At 39.2% G+C, this 13,661-nt stretch overlaps 1 protein-coding gene across 2 annotated transcripts in view; it reads left to right on the top strand.

Annotated features, from left to right (window-relative positions):
• The first annotated feature begins 2,955 nt into the window (after positions 1-2,955).
• Positions 2,956-13,661, top strand: part of dclk1a (doublecortin-like kinase 1a) — a 47,023-nt gene continuing 36,317 nt past the window's right edge. For both annotated transcript variants that reach the window (XM_072375283.1, XM_072375285.1), the window contains exons 1-3: positions 2,956-3,184; positions 3,708-4,103; positions 4,683-5,032. In XM_072375283.1, the coding sequence (XP_072231384.1) occupies positions 3,743-4,103; positions 4,683-5,032 (711 nt within the window). In that variant the 5' untranslated portion in view covers positions 2,956-3,184; positions 3,708-3,742. The remainder of the gene's footprint in view (positions 3,185-3,707; positions 4,104-4,682; positions 5,033-13,661) is intronic.

Below are 13,661 nucleotides of genomic sequence, written 5' to 3'. Positions count from 1 at the left end.
AGTAATGGAGTTCAATATTTTTCTTGCATTTTTTAAAATTTGTTTACATGATCAGCTATTTGGAATTTTTTTGAAATTTTAAGATATTTTCAGACATGGTTATGCAGCAACATAGAACATTTTAATGGATTCACAAACTTCAAGACACTGCTGTATTTATAATGCATGCTGTACCTCTCAGTATCTGTGTATTAATTATAGATTTTCTTAGTTCAGCGTTAAGCTGTCTAATCAGATGTTTTGTGGCTATTTCGGATGCAACATTTCAAATATAGCATGATCTCACATTGTCACTAATTTATTGGCTTGCTGAGTCAATAAACCAACTCTAAAAAGTGTTGTCTCCTTCTATCCAAATCCAGATACTCTACTTTCCTTTAACAGAAGGAATTTGTTCATTGGCTTTCTGATATGGTTGGCCAGCTTGGTGGACAATCATAAATGTTCTGCAGTGACAGGTTGTTTGTCTTAAATGAATAACTTAATTCACAGATTGCAAATCTATGTTGCCTTATGAGAGTATGCACACTCTCAGTATGTACACTCACAACTCCTTCTTGGCTCATTTTATTTATTATTTCATGTGCATGCTGTTTTTGGCACAGCGCACTGGATCCTGCCCATGAATCACACAGCCATAGAGTAACCAGAAATATGCCCTCTGCTGACAGGTGAAACACTGTAACAAATCACTCCAGCAACTGATGTAACATCAACCACAAAACTGCTGCTTTCCTTTGCTATTTCAGTTAGCACTTATGTCTACACTTACCATGTGTGAGCTGCAAGAAAGTTCATACGTTACATGACTTCACGTGCATGTGTGCACTCATATGCATAAGCAAACCTGTAAGAAATGAGTCAGTGACATACATCTACAGCCACTCATGTATTGACAGACCATTCTGTGTTATGTAAAATTGTCTGACTGCACTTAAACATGCATTAACTGAGGCATGAAATACGATTTAATTTAAGATAGAATAAAACATTGATCCCTGTAGGGAAATTCGGTAACTTGCACATTGTAGTGTCTAAGAAAACTGTTTGAATTAAAAAGTGGGAGACAGGAGTTATTGAGAGAATGGCTTGGCTTAAAAAAATCATCTATGACCTGAGAAAAGTAGATCATAAAACTGTTTAGTAAATATTATATGAAGTCTTTGTGGTTAATATCTACAAACAATATGAAATATGCCTCAAATGAAACCTAAACTAGAATAAAATTGCCATAAAATAAAAAAAAATCTTTATATACTTGTCAGTTTTCAGGAAATTAATTTATTATGCCTCAAGAGCAAAGATGAATTCCAAACCATTTACAGTTTATCTTATTATTATGGGTGTAATATGTTTAAGCCTATATCATTCTTATTCCATTTTGACTTGTCTGTAATTAGTCAGCAACACTGGAGACAAATATGAATGGAAATGAGTTGTGATGGTTTAAACTACTCTGACATCTTTTATAGTGACTGCAGAATAATCAAATTAACTAATCGAACCGACAGAATTGCATTCAAGACATTTTTTTTTACCTTTAAATCCAATAATCCATGTTTATAATTTATTTTTTCATTTGGTGTAGATGTGGAACACATGAGTAGATTTGGACAAATTCCCACTTTGACTTCCTGAGGAAATAAGGTCATGACAATTACTTTGTCCTTCCCTTGTCCTCCAGCTTTCTGACACTCACTTCTAAGACTAAGTCTCTCCCGCATATGCCCTTGTTTCCTCAGGATTATTTTAGACAAGAACACTTCGTCTGCCCTCAGTTTGTGACGCAGACTGGGTCCCTGTGAGTGCGTCCCTAAATAGAAAAATTGGTGTGAGGGCAAAAAATCCTGTCACTATCAGACCGTCTGATTCATGAATGTGCATATTTACACAAATAGGCCCCATCAAGGAAGCTACCATAGACATACAGCAGCATGATCACATACCATGTTTACATACAGTGAAATGATGAGGATCAATATTCAGATTAGGGACTGGATAAACAAACATGTAAAATGCAAACAAAGTGAGAGACTTCATGTAATGAAAATTTAAAGAGTAGGTCTAAAAGAGTTTGGCTGCAGCTTTCACCATTACACATACACAAAACAGTAGGCTCATCGAGCAATGAGGGGAGTTGGGTGGTCTTCTGGGGATCATGATGTAGGTCAGTTGGCTCTATCTCTCCGTACCAGAGAGAGCATTCTACTGTCATCTAAAAACTCTGTTTAGAGGAAGAACCAAGAATCATCTGAGAAAGACGTAGCCTCTTCATATCCCATCTCTCTGTGCTGCGCTATAGAACTGTGTGTGCAATACCTTGTTTCAAAACATTTAGACATGTGGGCTAATCCCGGTTGAGTTTTTTTATGGGGGAAATAATGAAGAGTAAAGGCATTAGATGGTCCAAAACGTATTGATCATCTTTTGAATTTAGTATGTTACATAACAACTCATGGAAGTATTTCTGTGGGATTGTGTTTCTTTATGTTTATAGTAGATGTGACTAATACATTCTTGATAAAGATTCCATGAATTGTGTTTTAAATCTAGCATAAATGAGAAATGAAAAACAAAATACACCAAGCTATGGACAACATTTCACATGGCCTTTGGTTTTTCTAGAAGTTTTTTTTATTATTTATTTTTTTAATACCTTATAGGTTTCAGAAGATTAAAGAAAAAATGGGCACAAAGGGGATGTGGCTTCCCCCCAGCTGACGCGTGTCCTCGGGGCTGGGAGGTGACCAACTGCATCTCAAACACGTTATGAACCGTGGGTTCGCATCTTAATAAGGGGGGTGGTGGAGCTGAATGAAAATCACGACAGAGTGACGTATGAAGGAGGAGGAGAAGTGAGAGGAGTTGGAGATAGGAGGGGGTGGCTGCGAAAGAGATTGGGAGGGTAAGCGGCTGCTACCCAGTCAATTTCCAGTCCAGCCTGTGCCTCTTGATCATTGCGCATACACAAACACAAATACACACACAGACTGGTGTTGGGTGGTGAAGCACCGACAACACAGGGACACACGGAGTGGGGCTCAATAAGCTCACTGCAGCCAGGACACAGTACCACCATCCAAGCTGCGACAATCTCACTGAACTCCCTTTTCACATCTGTTGGGGAATAAAGCATCAGTCAGACTGGAGGTGACCGTCAAAGAGGCGCTAATTACTCGCGTTGGTAAGCCTGTCAATGTCTTATTATGTCAGTTTATTAAAGTGGTGAATTATCTTAACTTAATTTCATGTAACAGAAAACACACTTTTTAACGATATACTATAACAAGTGTAGATCATGTCACTTAAAAGTAAATATTGAGCCTAATAGCGATTGTGATTATACGATCAGCTGTCTGGATGCTGGGTGTTGTTTGTCTGGATGTGTGCGCATCTTTCAAGGCTTTATAGATTAAAAAAAAATCTGGTTATATCGAATCGTGACTGTCGTTGTCCATCCATCTGCACTGACAGCTCATTGTGAGACGTCATGAAGCACGCTGTCCACCGCTCGGCTTAAGAGCACTTAATCTGTCATTAGGGAGTTATTTTAAAACAGCGCAGCAGCGACAGACACCGGCTGGCTACTTTATCAGCCTCTCCTGGGTTGGTTTGTTCATCTTCCGCACCTTTTGTTTTAGTTTCGCTACTTCTTTGCCAGAGAAAACTTTTCACCGCAGCATTCCCCTCCCCTCTTTTTATCCCAGACAGTACAGCCGTACTCGTGAGTCTCGGTAGCGAAATGGAGATGGAGCATTTCGACGAGCGGGACAAAGGTCAGAGGCACGGCCGGTCCAGTGCCAGGATGAACGGGGTGCCGAGTCCCACACACAGCGCCCATTGCACTCTGTATCGGATCCGGACCCTGAAGACTCTGAGTGTGGAGAAGAGAGCCAAGAAGGTTCGCTTCTACCGCAACGGCGACCGGTACTTCAATGGGATCGTTTATGCTATCTCCACAGACAGATTCCGGACCTTTGACGCCCTGCTGGCGGATCTGACTCGCTCCCTGTCTGACAACGTCAACCTGCCCCAGGGTGTCCGCACCATCTACACCCTGGACGGCTCCAAGAAGATCACCAGTATTGATCAGCTGGTAGAAGGTGAGTGTAAACGGAACTCCTGAAGGGCTGCAACAAAATGTTTTGTGATGTGAAAGCCTTCGTCTGTAACTAGTCGATTGGCCTTACTAACATAGGCCATATCCTGCTCCTTTTCATGTATTAAGCTATGGATAAGGCTAAGTAACAAACAAGACCACGCAGTGAACAGTCTCAGCTTTGGACTCCCTGTCACAGTTGCAAGCTGGTTTGAAAGTAGGGTGACTATTTCACAGGCATTACTCCATAAGTGGTGATAATCAAACTAAGCACTGTTGTTGAAGATTATATCACTTATTTTAAGTCCATATGGTCAAACAGATGTAACCTTTGTTTCAGCTTAGATTATCTCTCCCTCGATCTGTTTTACTCTCTTATGGCTTAAAGCTAATATTACTACATCATGAGACAGGACATGGGAAAAGCTTCAATTAGTCTTTACCTTTGTTTTCTGTGCCATTTTTCACTATATTTACTCAGCAAACCCACCCCTCCCATAAGATTTTAATTTTTTTGCTATTTCTGAATGTTTGTGAGTTATGCCTTCTTTGATATCCCCCTCCTCCACTTTAACACCAACAGGTGACAGCTATGTGTGCAGCTCCACCGAAGCCTACAAAAAGCTGGATTACACAAAGAACGTAAACCCTAACTGGTCAGTTAATGTGAAGGCCTCGGCGTCTTCATCCCGTGGTCCTGCTTCCCTGGGTAGCTCCAAGGCTGGGTTTGCGGAGGGCCGCGAAAGCAAGGACTTCATCCGTCCAAAGCTTGTGACAGTGGTGCGAAGTGGAGTAAAGCCTCGCAAAGCTGTGAGGATCCTGCTGAACAAGAAAACAGCCCATTCCTATGAACAGGTCCTGACCGACATCACTGACGCCATCAAGCTCGACTCTGGTGTGGTGAAGAAGATCTATACTATAGAGGGCAAACTGGTGAGAAATCTATGCAAATCAAATTCTTCATTGTCTACTAATTTCGCTCATTTGATTGAAAATAGATCACTAAGTTTGTTAAAACGTACTAATGGGTCACAAATGAAAGAAAAAGCCAGTATTCAGAGGCATAAAAGCTTCAGTGCACCCTGATAGAGAAACTGCAAGTCTCTAAAGCTTTACTGGAGGGATAGAACAAATTCTCTCAAAGATACTCTCTAATTTGGTGTTAAGGTAGTTTATTGTTTATATATGAGATAAAGTTTTATATTTATAGCTAGTAAGCAACTGGTTTTAAATGCATTGTAAGTTCCAACAAATTTATCATAAAGACCATTCGATAGGGTTCTTACTGTATTGTTGCTGACATTTGTAATAGCTCTAACTAGCAATACCTAGCAATACAGTCTGAGGGAGCTTAGGTTTTGCTGCAAGTGTTGTACATGATGAGTGGTTCTCATAAGATAAAAAAAGACCAAACTCTAACATAACGGGGAGATTATATATTGCTATAACAGCTCTAAGTCTAAGTTGTTGGGAATAAAAGGCTAAATATTTAATGACTTTTTTTTTTCCCTGATCCTTTTTCTTGAACAAGGATTATTTATGACTCCTTTCATTGTCAGAGCTGTGGAGAGTGTGACACATAGACTGAAATAGGACAAGAAAAGGTGTTGAAAGAAATCTGTGAATGGAATCTCACCCACGCTGCAGCAATATTTACTAGCAGTTTGCCTCGAAAAACAAAAATAAATCAACCTCAATCATGTCCCGCTTCATGGTCTACCCACATCTCCAGCACCTGTTCTCTCAGACCAATGCACATTTTCTTCCCTACATCTCTAAAATGAGACATTTCCAGGTGTGTGGAAATGACACTGAACTGGTCTGCACTGCAGCCAAGAACGATATTGTCTAAGACCGCACATCAAGGTTTCATCCTACACTTGTGGCATGCTTTAACTCTGTGGTCTCCTCCTGTCTGCCTTCACGTCATCTCTGTCTTGCCATCTTTCATGCCACCTCATCCTGTTTGTCTGCTGCCTTCCCACTGCCACTCGCTCGGTCATGTTGTAGATCTAATTTATTGAATGTACTGACACAGAGCCACTCTTCCCCTGGCAGTAGCATCAGAATGACACCATTATTTTTTTAAACAGAATGCACCAGACATCAATGGCGTCCTGCCATTTTATGTCATATAGTAGCAATCAAGTCCTAAATGTCCAATTTGTGAGCTTTTCTCATAAATATGTTATTTGCTCTTGGGGATTTACATGCTTAATGGCCCTGTGCTCACATTTATCTCTGTTCACGTGGTCTGTTATTCCTATTGGTTTATTTATCCCTTGTTAAATCAGTAGGAAGTCACCCTCTCTAAGATCCCACCACCATCACATGAAATCCAAATACCTGGTTTTCCTTTAGAAACCTCCTGTCAAGGATTAAACACACTCTTTTCCACAGTGCCCACTCACTCTGTGGTTGCTATTGGTTACAGTTTTCTTGGAGATTACACAATAAATGCCCTGCTCGCCTTGTTCATCTGCGATTGGAAGTAAAATCGTCATGGATAAGCTATTTTTAGACACAGTATTGATTGGGCCTGTAGGCATGGCAACACCCTCACTGCCAAATTGGCTGGGCTGGGCTGAGTGCGGAACCCTCTCCTCTCCCTTTTAGGTATTATTTTTGTGGAGGTGTTGGCTAATGATTGTGATGTTTTTTTTTGTTTTTTTTTTAGTATCTTGTCATTAGGAGAACAGAAAAGAGCGAGTGTGGGATTCTTATGTAAGGTGGAAAATAATGGTGAAGGATCAGTAAACTACTACAGAGCATGGTTACATTGTACCATTCATGTTTTATCCTTGAAAAAACCCTACACAAGCTTGAAGAGCTTCCTGTTTCTGAATGGGTCAAAGGTTTTACCATGCTTTAGTTAAGCTTGTGGGAGATTTGAACCCCCCACTATATGTGGTAAAACCATTAGGCTTAATTTAAGAGATAATCAATCCCTAACTAAATGGTTATTGAAGTCAGTATGACCAAAAAAAAACTGTTTTCTTAAATATATAAGAGCAAACTTTGTGTTTGTAAATGGTTCAGTTTTATTTATATAGCGCCAAATTACAACAATTGTCATCTCAAGGCACTTGAATAATATAGTCCAATTCAAGCCAATTGGAATTAAATTCATTGTAATCATAATCCAATTAAATCCAATTAATTAATTTAAAAATAATCCAATTCATTCATATAGAGCCTATTCAAAAAACAATATCCTATCTAAGGAAACCAACAGATTGCACCGAAACTTGTATTCAGTCCAATCTCCCGTCCTGAGTCTTGAGTCTACATTATTGAATATTAGAAGTGTGCTAAAGGTAATTACTTAAGTGTATAAGGATAAGGTTGCCTTAAAGGTTAAGTAAACCACACATCTGTGTGTGTGCAGATACATGATGTATGCAGACAGCTTTTGTGAGTTTGGGCTGCTTTTTCAGCTGAGCTTTGTCAGTCACTGAGCCTATGGCAGAAATAGGTTTCTGGGCCTGGGTGCCAGTAATGTTGAGTCCCAGCAGAGAGGAGCTTGGGCTTCTTACTATCATTAACCCCTGAAATGAGGCCAGAAACAGACGGGGTGGGCTTATATGTACTTTTGCATAAGGATTGTCAGAAGTTCAGTCAAGATAAAGACACTGATGTTTAAGTGCGCTGAAATTAATAATGTAGTTACTAACAGCCTGTTTTGAGCTATGATCTTCTTTTAATATTCTTCTTTATGAATATGTTATTTATTATAGTACAAGGGATTGTCATTGCAATTTATAATACAATCATTTTGACTGTAATACAACACAATGTTTTTTTAGTACGTTGTTATTGGGAGCGAAAAGGATCTTTTCTCAAATTAAATACAGACTAACAAATCTAGACTAACACTCCAACTTTTGCCAGCCATCCATTGACTTTGGCTCCCAATAGTTCAAAACACGATGTCACCACCACCATCTTGAGGTGTGTCATACTCAACACTCGTTACTGATCCTGCAAATTTGCTGTAATAATATGGGTTTGATATTTTGTTCTTTTCAACATGGTGACACAGTTAGAATATTTTTCACTTGGTGATTGGCTTTAGATATGAGGATGGAGATGAGAGACATATTATAGGCTCTGAACAAGTTTCTGTGATGATACCCTTGTGTGTGATGATAGTGTGTTTGATACTCTTGAGCTATCTCCACTGAGAGCTTACCCCACTGTGGTGGTTTTGATATCATATTTCTCTCTGTAATGTGAGAATCTGAGTAAGGAAGACCAGATAAAGTTCTACCCCCACTTCTGTATTGATTCTCCTGAGATCCATCCTCTCTACTATGGCATTACCACAACCTCGTATTTCTCTGCAAGCTTGTCACTTCATTGGTGTCTGTGATGATTTGATCTAGTTGCCAGGGACTGGTTAACCTACTATGATGTCACACAGTAACACAGCGGGATGGCGTATCTGGGCAGGTATGATCAAGAAGATAGACGAACCGTAAGTGGCTTAGAACACGGACATGACTGGCCTATTAATACATCTAAGCTCTGTTTACACACAGACACCGTCTCAAGCCTCAGATGTCAGCCTAGAGCCTTTACAATGCTCCTGCATGATTAGGCACAGATAGTGACACACACTCCTTTCATTGGACTCATAGATGTCTGCTCATGCACCATTCAACAATAACTGCAGTCAGCTGCCAACCAGTGCATGAAGTGATGCCACTTAACTCATCTCCAAGGTTGGTTGAATCCCATTATTACTAGTTTTGTTAATGAGAGCCTTTACTTTGGCTCTCAGCTGGTCAGGACTTACATAAAACAGTGTGAACATTTAGGAAAAGGATTCCAAGGGCCAGGTCATCCAAATGCAGATAAATGTTTCCTCCTAATTTTAGGTTGGTATCTATGCAGATAGTTTTAGGTATTCAGAGATTTGTTACGTCTAAATGTAAATCTGCACATGACTATGTAGAACTCAAAGGCAAAAGTAAAGATTTTTCATATCAGAAGCTTTTTGGTTTCCATTGGTACGAGTGGTATTGACCGATCCAATATGAGCTGGGTTTAACTGCATGTACATTAATAGTGATGTGGAGGGCAAAAGACATGACAAGCTCTTTAAAGCTTAATGATTTATGCTTGATTGATCCTGCTCCATGTTGGTTAAGAAAAGCCAAGGCAAAGATGTTGAGTACAATGGCTTAAATAGAATCTGAAAACCACTGACACTAGTCTTTTACTTTGCATCTTTAAAGGCACCTTCATTAAACAATAGTTGTGGTTCCTGATAGCTGTCTTCATCATTTCCATAATTTCTATTGTGTTGTACTTCTGTAGTCAACAATTCGTGCTGAAAAATTAGAGCAATCCACTGCATATCTTCATGAACCAACCCTTATCGATCACCAACAGTGATATTCTTTTTCCAGATAAAAAAACTTTAAATGTGTTGTGCATAGGGATGGAAACCCAGCTAATGATTACTAATGTCTGGAATTGGAAGTCTTGGCACTGAGGTCTGATACCTAGAAGTTACCTTGATATCTGTTGTCTGCCCAGAAATTTAGATCAGGGAATTTTGGGGTTCAGATTAGGAGTTAAATATTTATTTATTTATTTATTTGGACTCTTGGCTCAAACAGTGCTGGATTACACATTTTCCACAAAATAACTTTGTCTTCATTGTCTTCATAACTGCTCCATACTAGCATTGTGGAACCTTATTATATTATGTATTTTTTATGTTATAAATTTTAAATTATAAATTGATTGGTTTGTAAAGTTTACCAGTATTCACAAGACTAGAAAAATACAAAATAATCTGCTGGATTCCGTTGATGTTTGCACAGTCATTCATTGTCGCAAGGGGATGAATCCTGCAGAAAATGTTTTCTTTGGCTTACAACTGTATATCTTCTAAATTAATCATATTAGCCAAAGCTGTGCTTTATGGTAATCAGCAAATGCTAACATGCTAACCCTTTACACCAAGATGCTGACCATGATAAACATTTTCTTTTTTTTTATCATTGACATTAATTTTGTCCCCTTTTGTTGCCACTTAAAACACTGTAACTTGCATGATTTCTTGTTAATTAGATAACACAGAAGAGGTGATATGTAGGAGAGGAATGAGGATGAATCACTTGTTCACAATCTGCAGTGCAGCTCTTACTTCTCAAACTGCATTGTTGGCTTCTTTGTATCTTTGCTGGCAAGGCCACACAGCTTTTATTTTCCTCCTCTGCTTTCTCTGCATCCCCCTTCTTCTCTGTGTCTTTAATTATATCTTTATCTTCTCTCCACCAGAAGCTTTGTTTGCTTCTCTATCTTCAGCTGTAAATTTTCATCCTCCTATATATTTTCAATTTTCTTTCCATCAAAAGATTTTTCCTTGAATCTCCATCAGCCGCCTATTCGTTTTCTGATCCAGTTCTCACCCTCATTTTTCTCTGTCTGCCTCTCTCTTGCTGGCAACTTTCCATTATTTTTTTATGGCTGTTTAGTCCTCATTTAATTTGCACACTCTGCATGCACCCCCAAATCCAAAAGCTGCGACATATGTTAGGGCTCTCTGTCTCTCCTCCTCTCCTCCCTCTTCCTTTCTCTTTGTTATTCTGTGTCACTCTGTACATTAAACCATCTTCATTAAATTTTTTTTTGCTTCCTTTAGTTTGTATTTTTCTCAATCTGTTCCCTCCCTGTTTCTGGTCTCTTTGGTCTGTATTCAGCTCTGCAAGGACTGTAGAGAAGGTGCTGCAGCAATATCAGTTGTATGTAGTATGTATTATGATAACCTTATGCGCACATACAAAGAATTTAGCTGATTTTAATCTCAATTGGATGCATTGTGTTGTATCTTGATGATGTCACTTTTTGTTGTGCATTTGATGAATGTGGGTAAGTCCATCTGCTCCTGCCGATCTGCTGAGTCACAGCTACTCAACGCAGTACTTGTGTGAGAGGGTGTGAGGGGGTAGTGTATAGTGTATTAGCTACTGTGCAGTGTATGGTTTGTGGATTCCACCGCAAAAATCCTAGTACTGCTGTTTCGAGAGTAAAAAGTTATTTCAGGCATCTTTTTCAGACATGTTTTCTTTCTGTCTGTCTCTGTCTTGCTTCTATTTGCCACCTTCTGTACGTGTGTGTGTGTGTGTCTGTGTGTGTGTGTGTGTGTGTGTGTGTGTGTGTGTGTGTGTGTGTGTGTGTGTCTGTTTGTCTGTCTGTCTGTCTGTCTGTCTGTCTGTCTATCTGTCTGTCAGTGATGAGTGACTGTAGCAGATCGGGGAGCTGGTTATAGTCAGAGGATCTGCTGCCAAAGTTGGATCGATGGCAGACATTTCCAGCACTGGCAGACTGTTGAAACTCAGTTGCAAAACAACTTCATCCTAGAGACACACGCTTACTATCTGAGTCATTCACTTCCCAACTCATACACTCTCTAATCTGTCTCGAACAAGTGTGATTTTGAAATATGGTGTCCTGGCTTAATACCTTTAGTTGCTTGCACAGCAAGACTGACATCTCTTAACTAAAAAAGGCTTCAGCAAACCAGCTGAAGGCAAACATGATGTGCTTCGCAAAGAAAATGAAGCATTCGTGTAATATTCAGCAATCTGAAACAGAACGTTGCAAAATTTGTGCTATTTTTAACTAAGGGAAAATAGCTCACAAGTCCTACTGATGAAAAGTAACAATTAAGTAGATATTTCTTTTTAAGTTGTCATCAGAACCAAATGCAACACAGTGCACAATTATTATTTTTTACCATTATTTTATCCTCTTAATCTCTGTCTATTTGTCACTATCTGCTTCAGAGGTCAAATGTTATTTTCAAGTTCAAGACTTCTGCATTAAAGTGGTCAATTCTCCAATGCATAATCCAACTGTAGATTCAAGACAAAATATGTTCCATACATTAGGGTCTGTTTTTCTTGTGTTTATCTCGTACAACAGAGATTCCCAAAAAGTTGGGGCACTGTTTGAAATGTAAATAAAACAGAATGTAAATATTAGCAAATCTCATAAACTAATATATTATTCACAATAGGCTTACAAAACACATCAAGTGTTCAAAGTGAGACATTTTAATATTTTGTTGAAAAAATATTATCTCATCTTGAATTTGATGCTAGCAATATGTTTTAAAAGAAAAACAAATACAGAGCCATCTTTACCACTGTGTAGCATCCCGTCTTCTTTTAACAACACTCTGTGAACATCTGGGAACTGAGAAGACCTGCTCCTGAACCTTTGGGAGAGCATTGTTGTCTTATTCAAGTCTGATATAGGACTCTAGCTGCTCAACAGTCCTGAGTCTTCTTTGTCATATTTTGTGTTTCATGATGGTCCAAATGTTTTCAGTTGGTAAAAGGTCTGAACTCCAGTCCAGCACTCCTTTACTATGAAGCACGCTGTTGTAATAGATACAGTATGCAGTTAGTATACAGCTACAGACTTTTGAACTGTGGGCTGATAACAAGCTGAATGGTCCCACCTCTCTTTAGTCTGGATGATGTGGTATTCTTGATTTCCAGAAAGAATTTAAAATTTTGGTTAATCTGACCACAGAACGATTTTCACTTTGCCACAGTTGAACTTTGACTTAGAAAGGACAGTAGTATTTCTGGACTTTCTTTACATATGGCTTCTTCTTTGCATGGTAGAGCATTAACCTGCATTTGTGCATGGCATGGAGAACTGGGTTCACAGAATTATTTCTGGAGGTGTTCCTGATCCCATGTAGTGATATCAGTGACAGACTCATGTCTGTTTTTAATGCAGTGCTGCCGGATGGCCTGAAGATCACAGACATCAAGGATTTTTGACCTTGTCCCATGCACACAGAGATCTCTCCAGTTTCTCTGAATTTTTTGGGATATTATGTACTGTAGATAATGGAATATTCAAAGTCTTTGCAATTTTGACTTCAGTGTATGACTTAAAAGGGTGCTCTGGCTGACCCAGTAGATATGCATGGGCTCAGGGCTCTAAGCCAGATCCATTTTCTTACACGTCACCTCTGGCTCTAAGAAGGGAGATCGATTGTATAGAAAAATAAGTAAATTAATTAACATTCTGGGTTGAAGCAGACAGAGTGAGTTAAATAAAGGCAAGACAGGGTGAGAGACAAAGCAGGTTGATGAGATAGGTAAACTCTAAATCTGGAGAGCAAACACCAAAGAGAAATAAAAGTGAAGTTGAAGCATGCCAAGTTGAGTCTTTCTGTCCTTTGTGAACCAGTGAGTCATATTTTCCTTTTTTGAGATTTATGTTGTGACTGCAAAAAGTTGGCTTCAGACGCATGAACGACAGAAAAATGCAGTCACATTTTAAAATGAAACACATTCACATCCTGAGAAAGTTTGATACCCCCCAGTGGAGGGCAGAAGCTGTTACATAAGGTACTATGCAACAGAGCAGTTGGCAGACTGCTATATGCTGCTTTTAGGTGAACTCAGATACACTAATGCCAGCTCGGCCCGCTGCACAGATAATTGGCCTCATATCACCGCTCACTCTGCTCTTATTTCCTCTATTTGTTTTTGAGCTCTTCCTGACTTCTCACACTTTCCAG

This window comes from Leuresthes tenuis, unplaced genomic scaffold (assembly GCF_036924035.1).
Source record: "Leuresthes tenuis unplaced genomic scaffold, fLeuTen1.0.hap1 SCAF_21, whole genome shotgun sequence".
Taxonomy (NCBI): domain Eukaryota; kingdom Metazoa; phylum Chordata; class Actinopteri; order Atheriniformes; family Atherinopsidae; genus Leuresthes; species Leuresthes tenuis.
The sequence above is the reverse complement of the archived record's forward strand: the minus strand, read 5'-3'. Positions and strand labels throughout refer to the sequence as shown.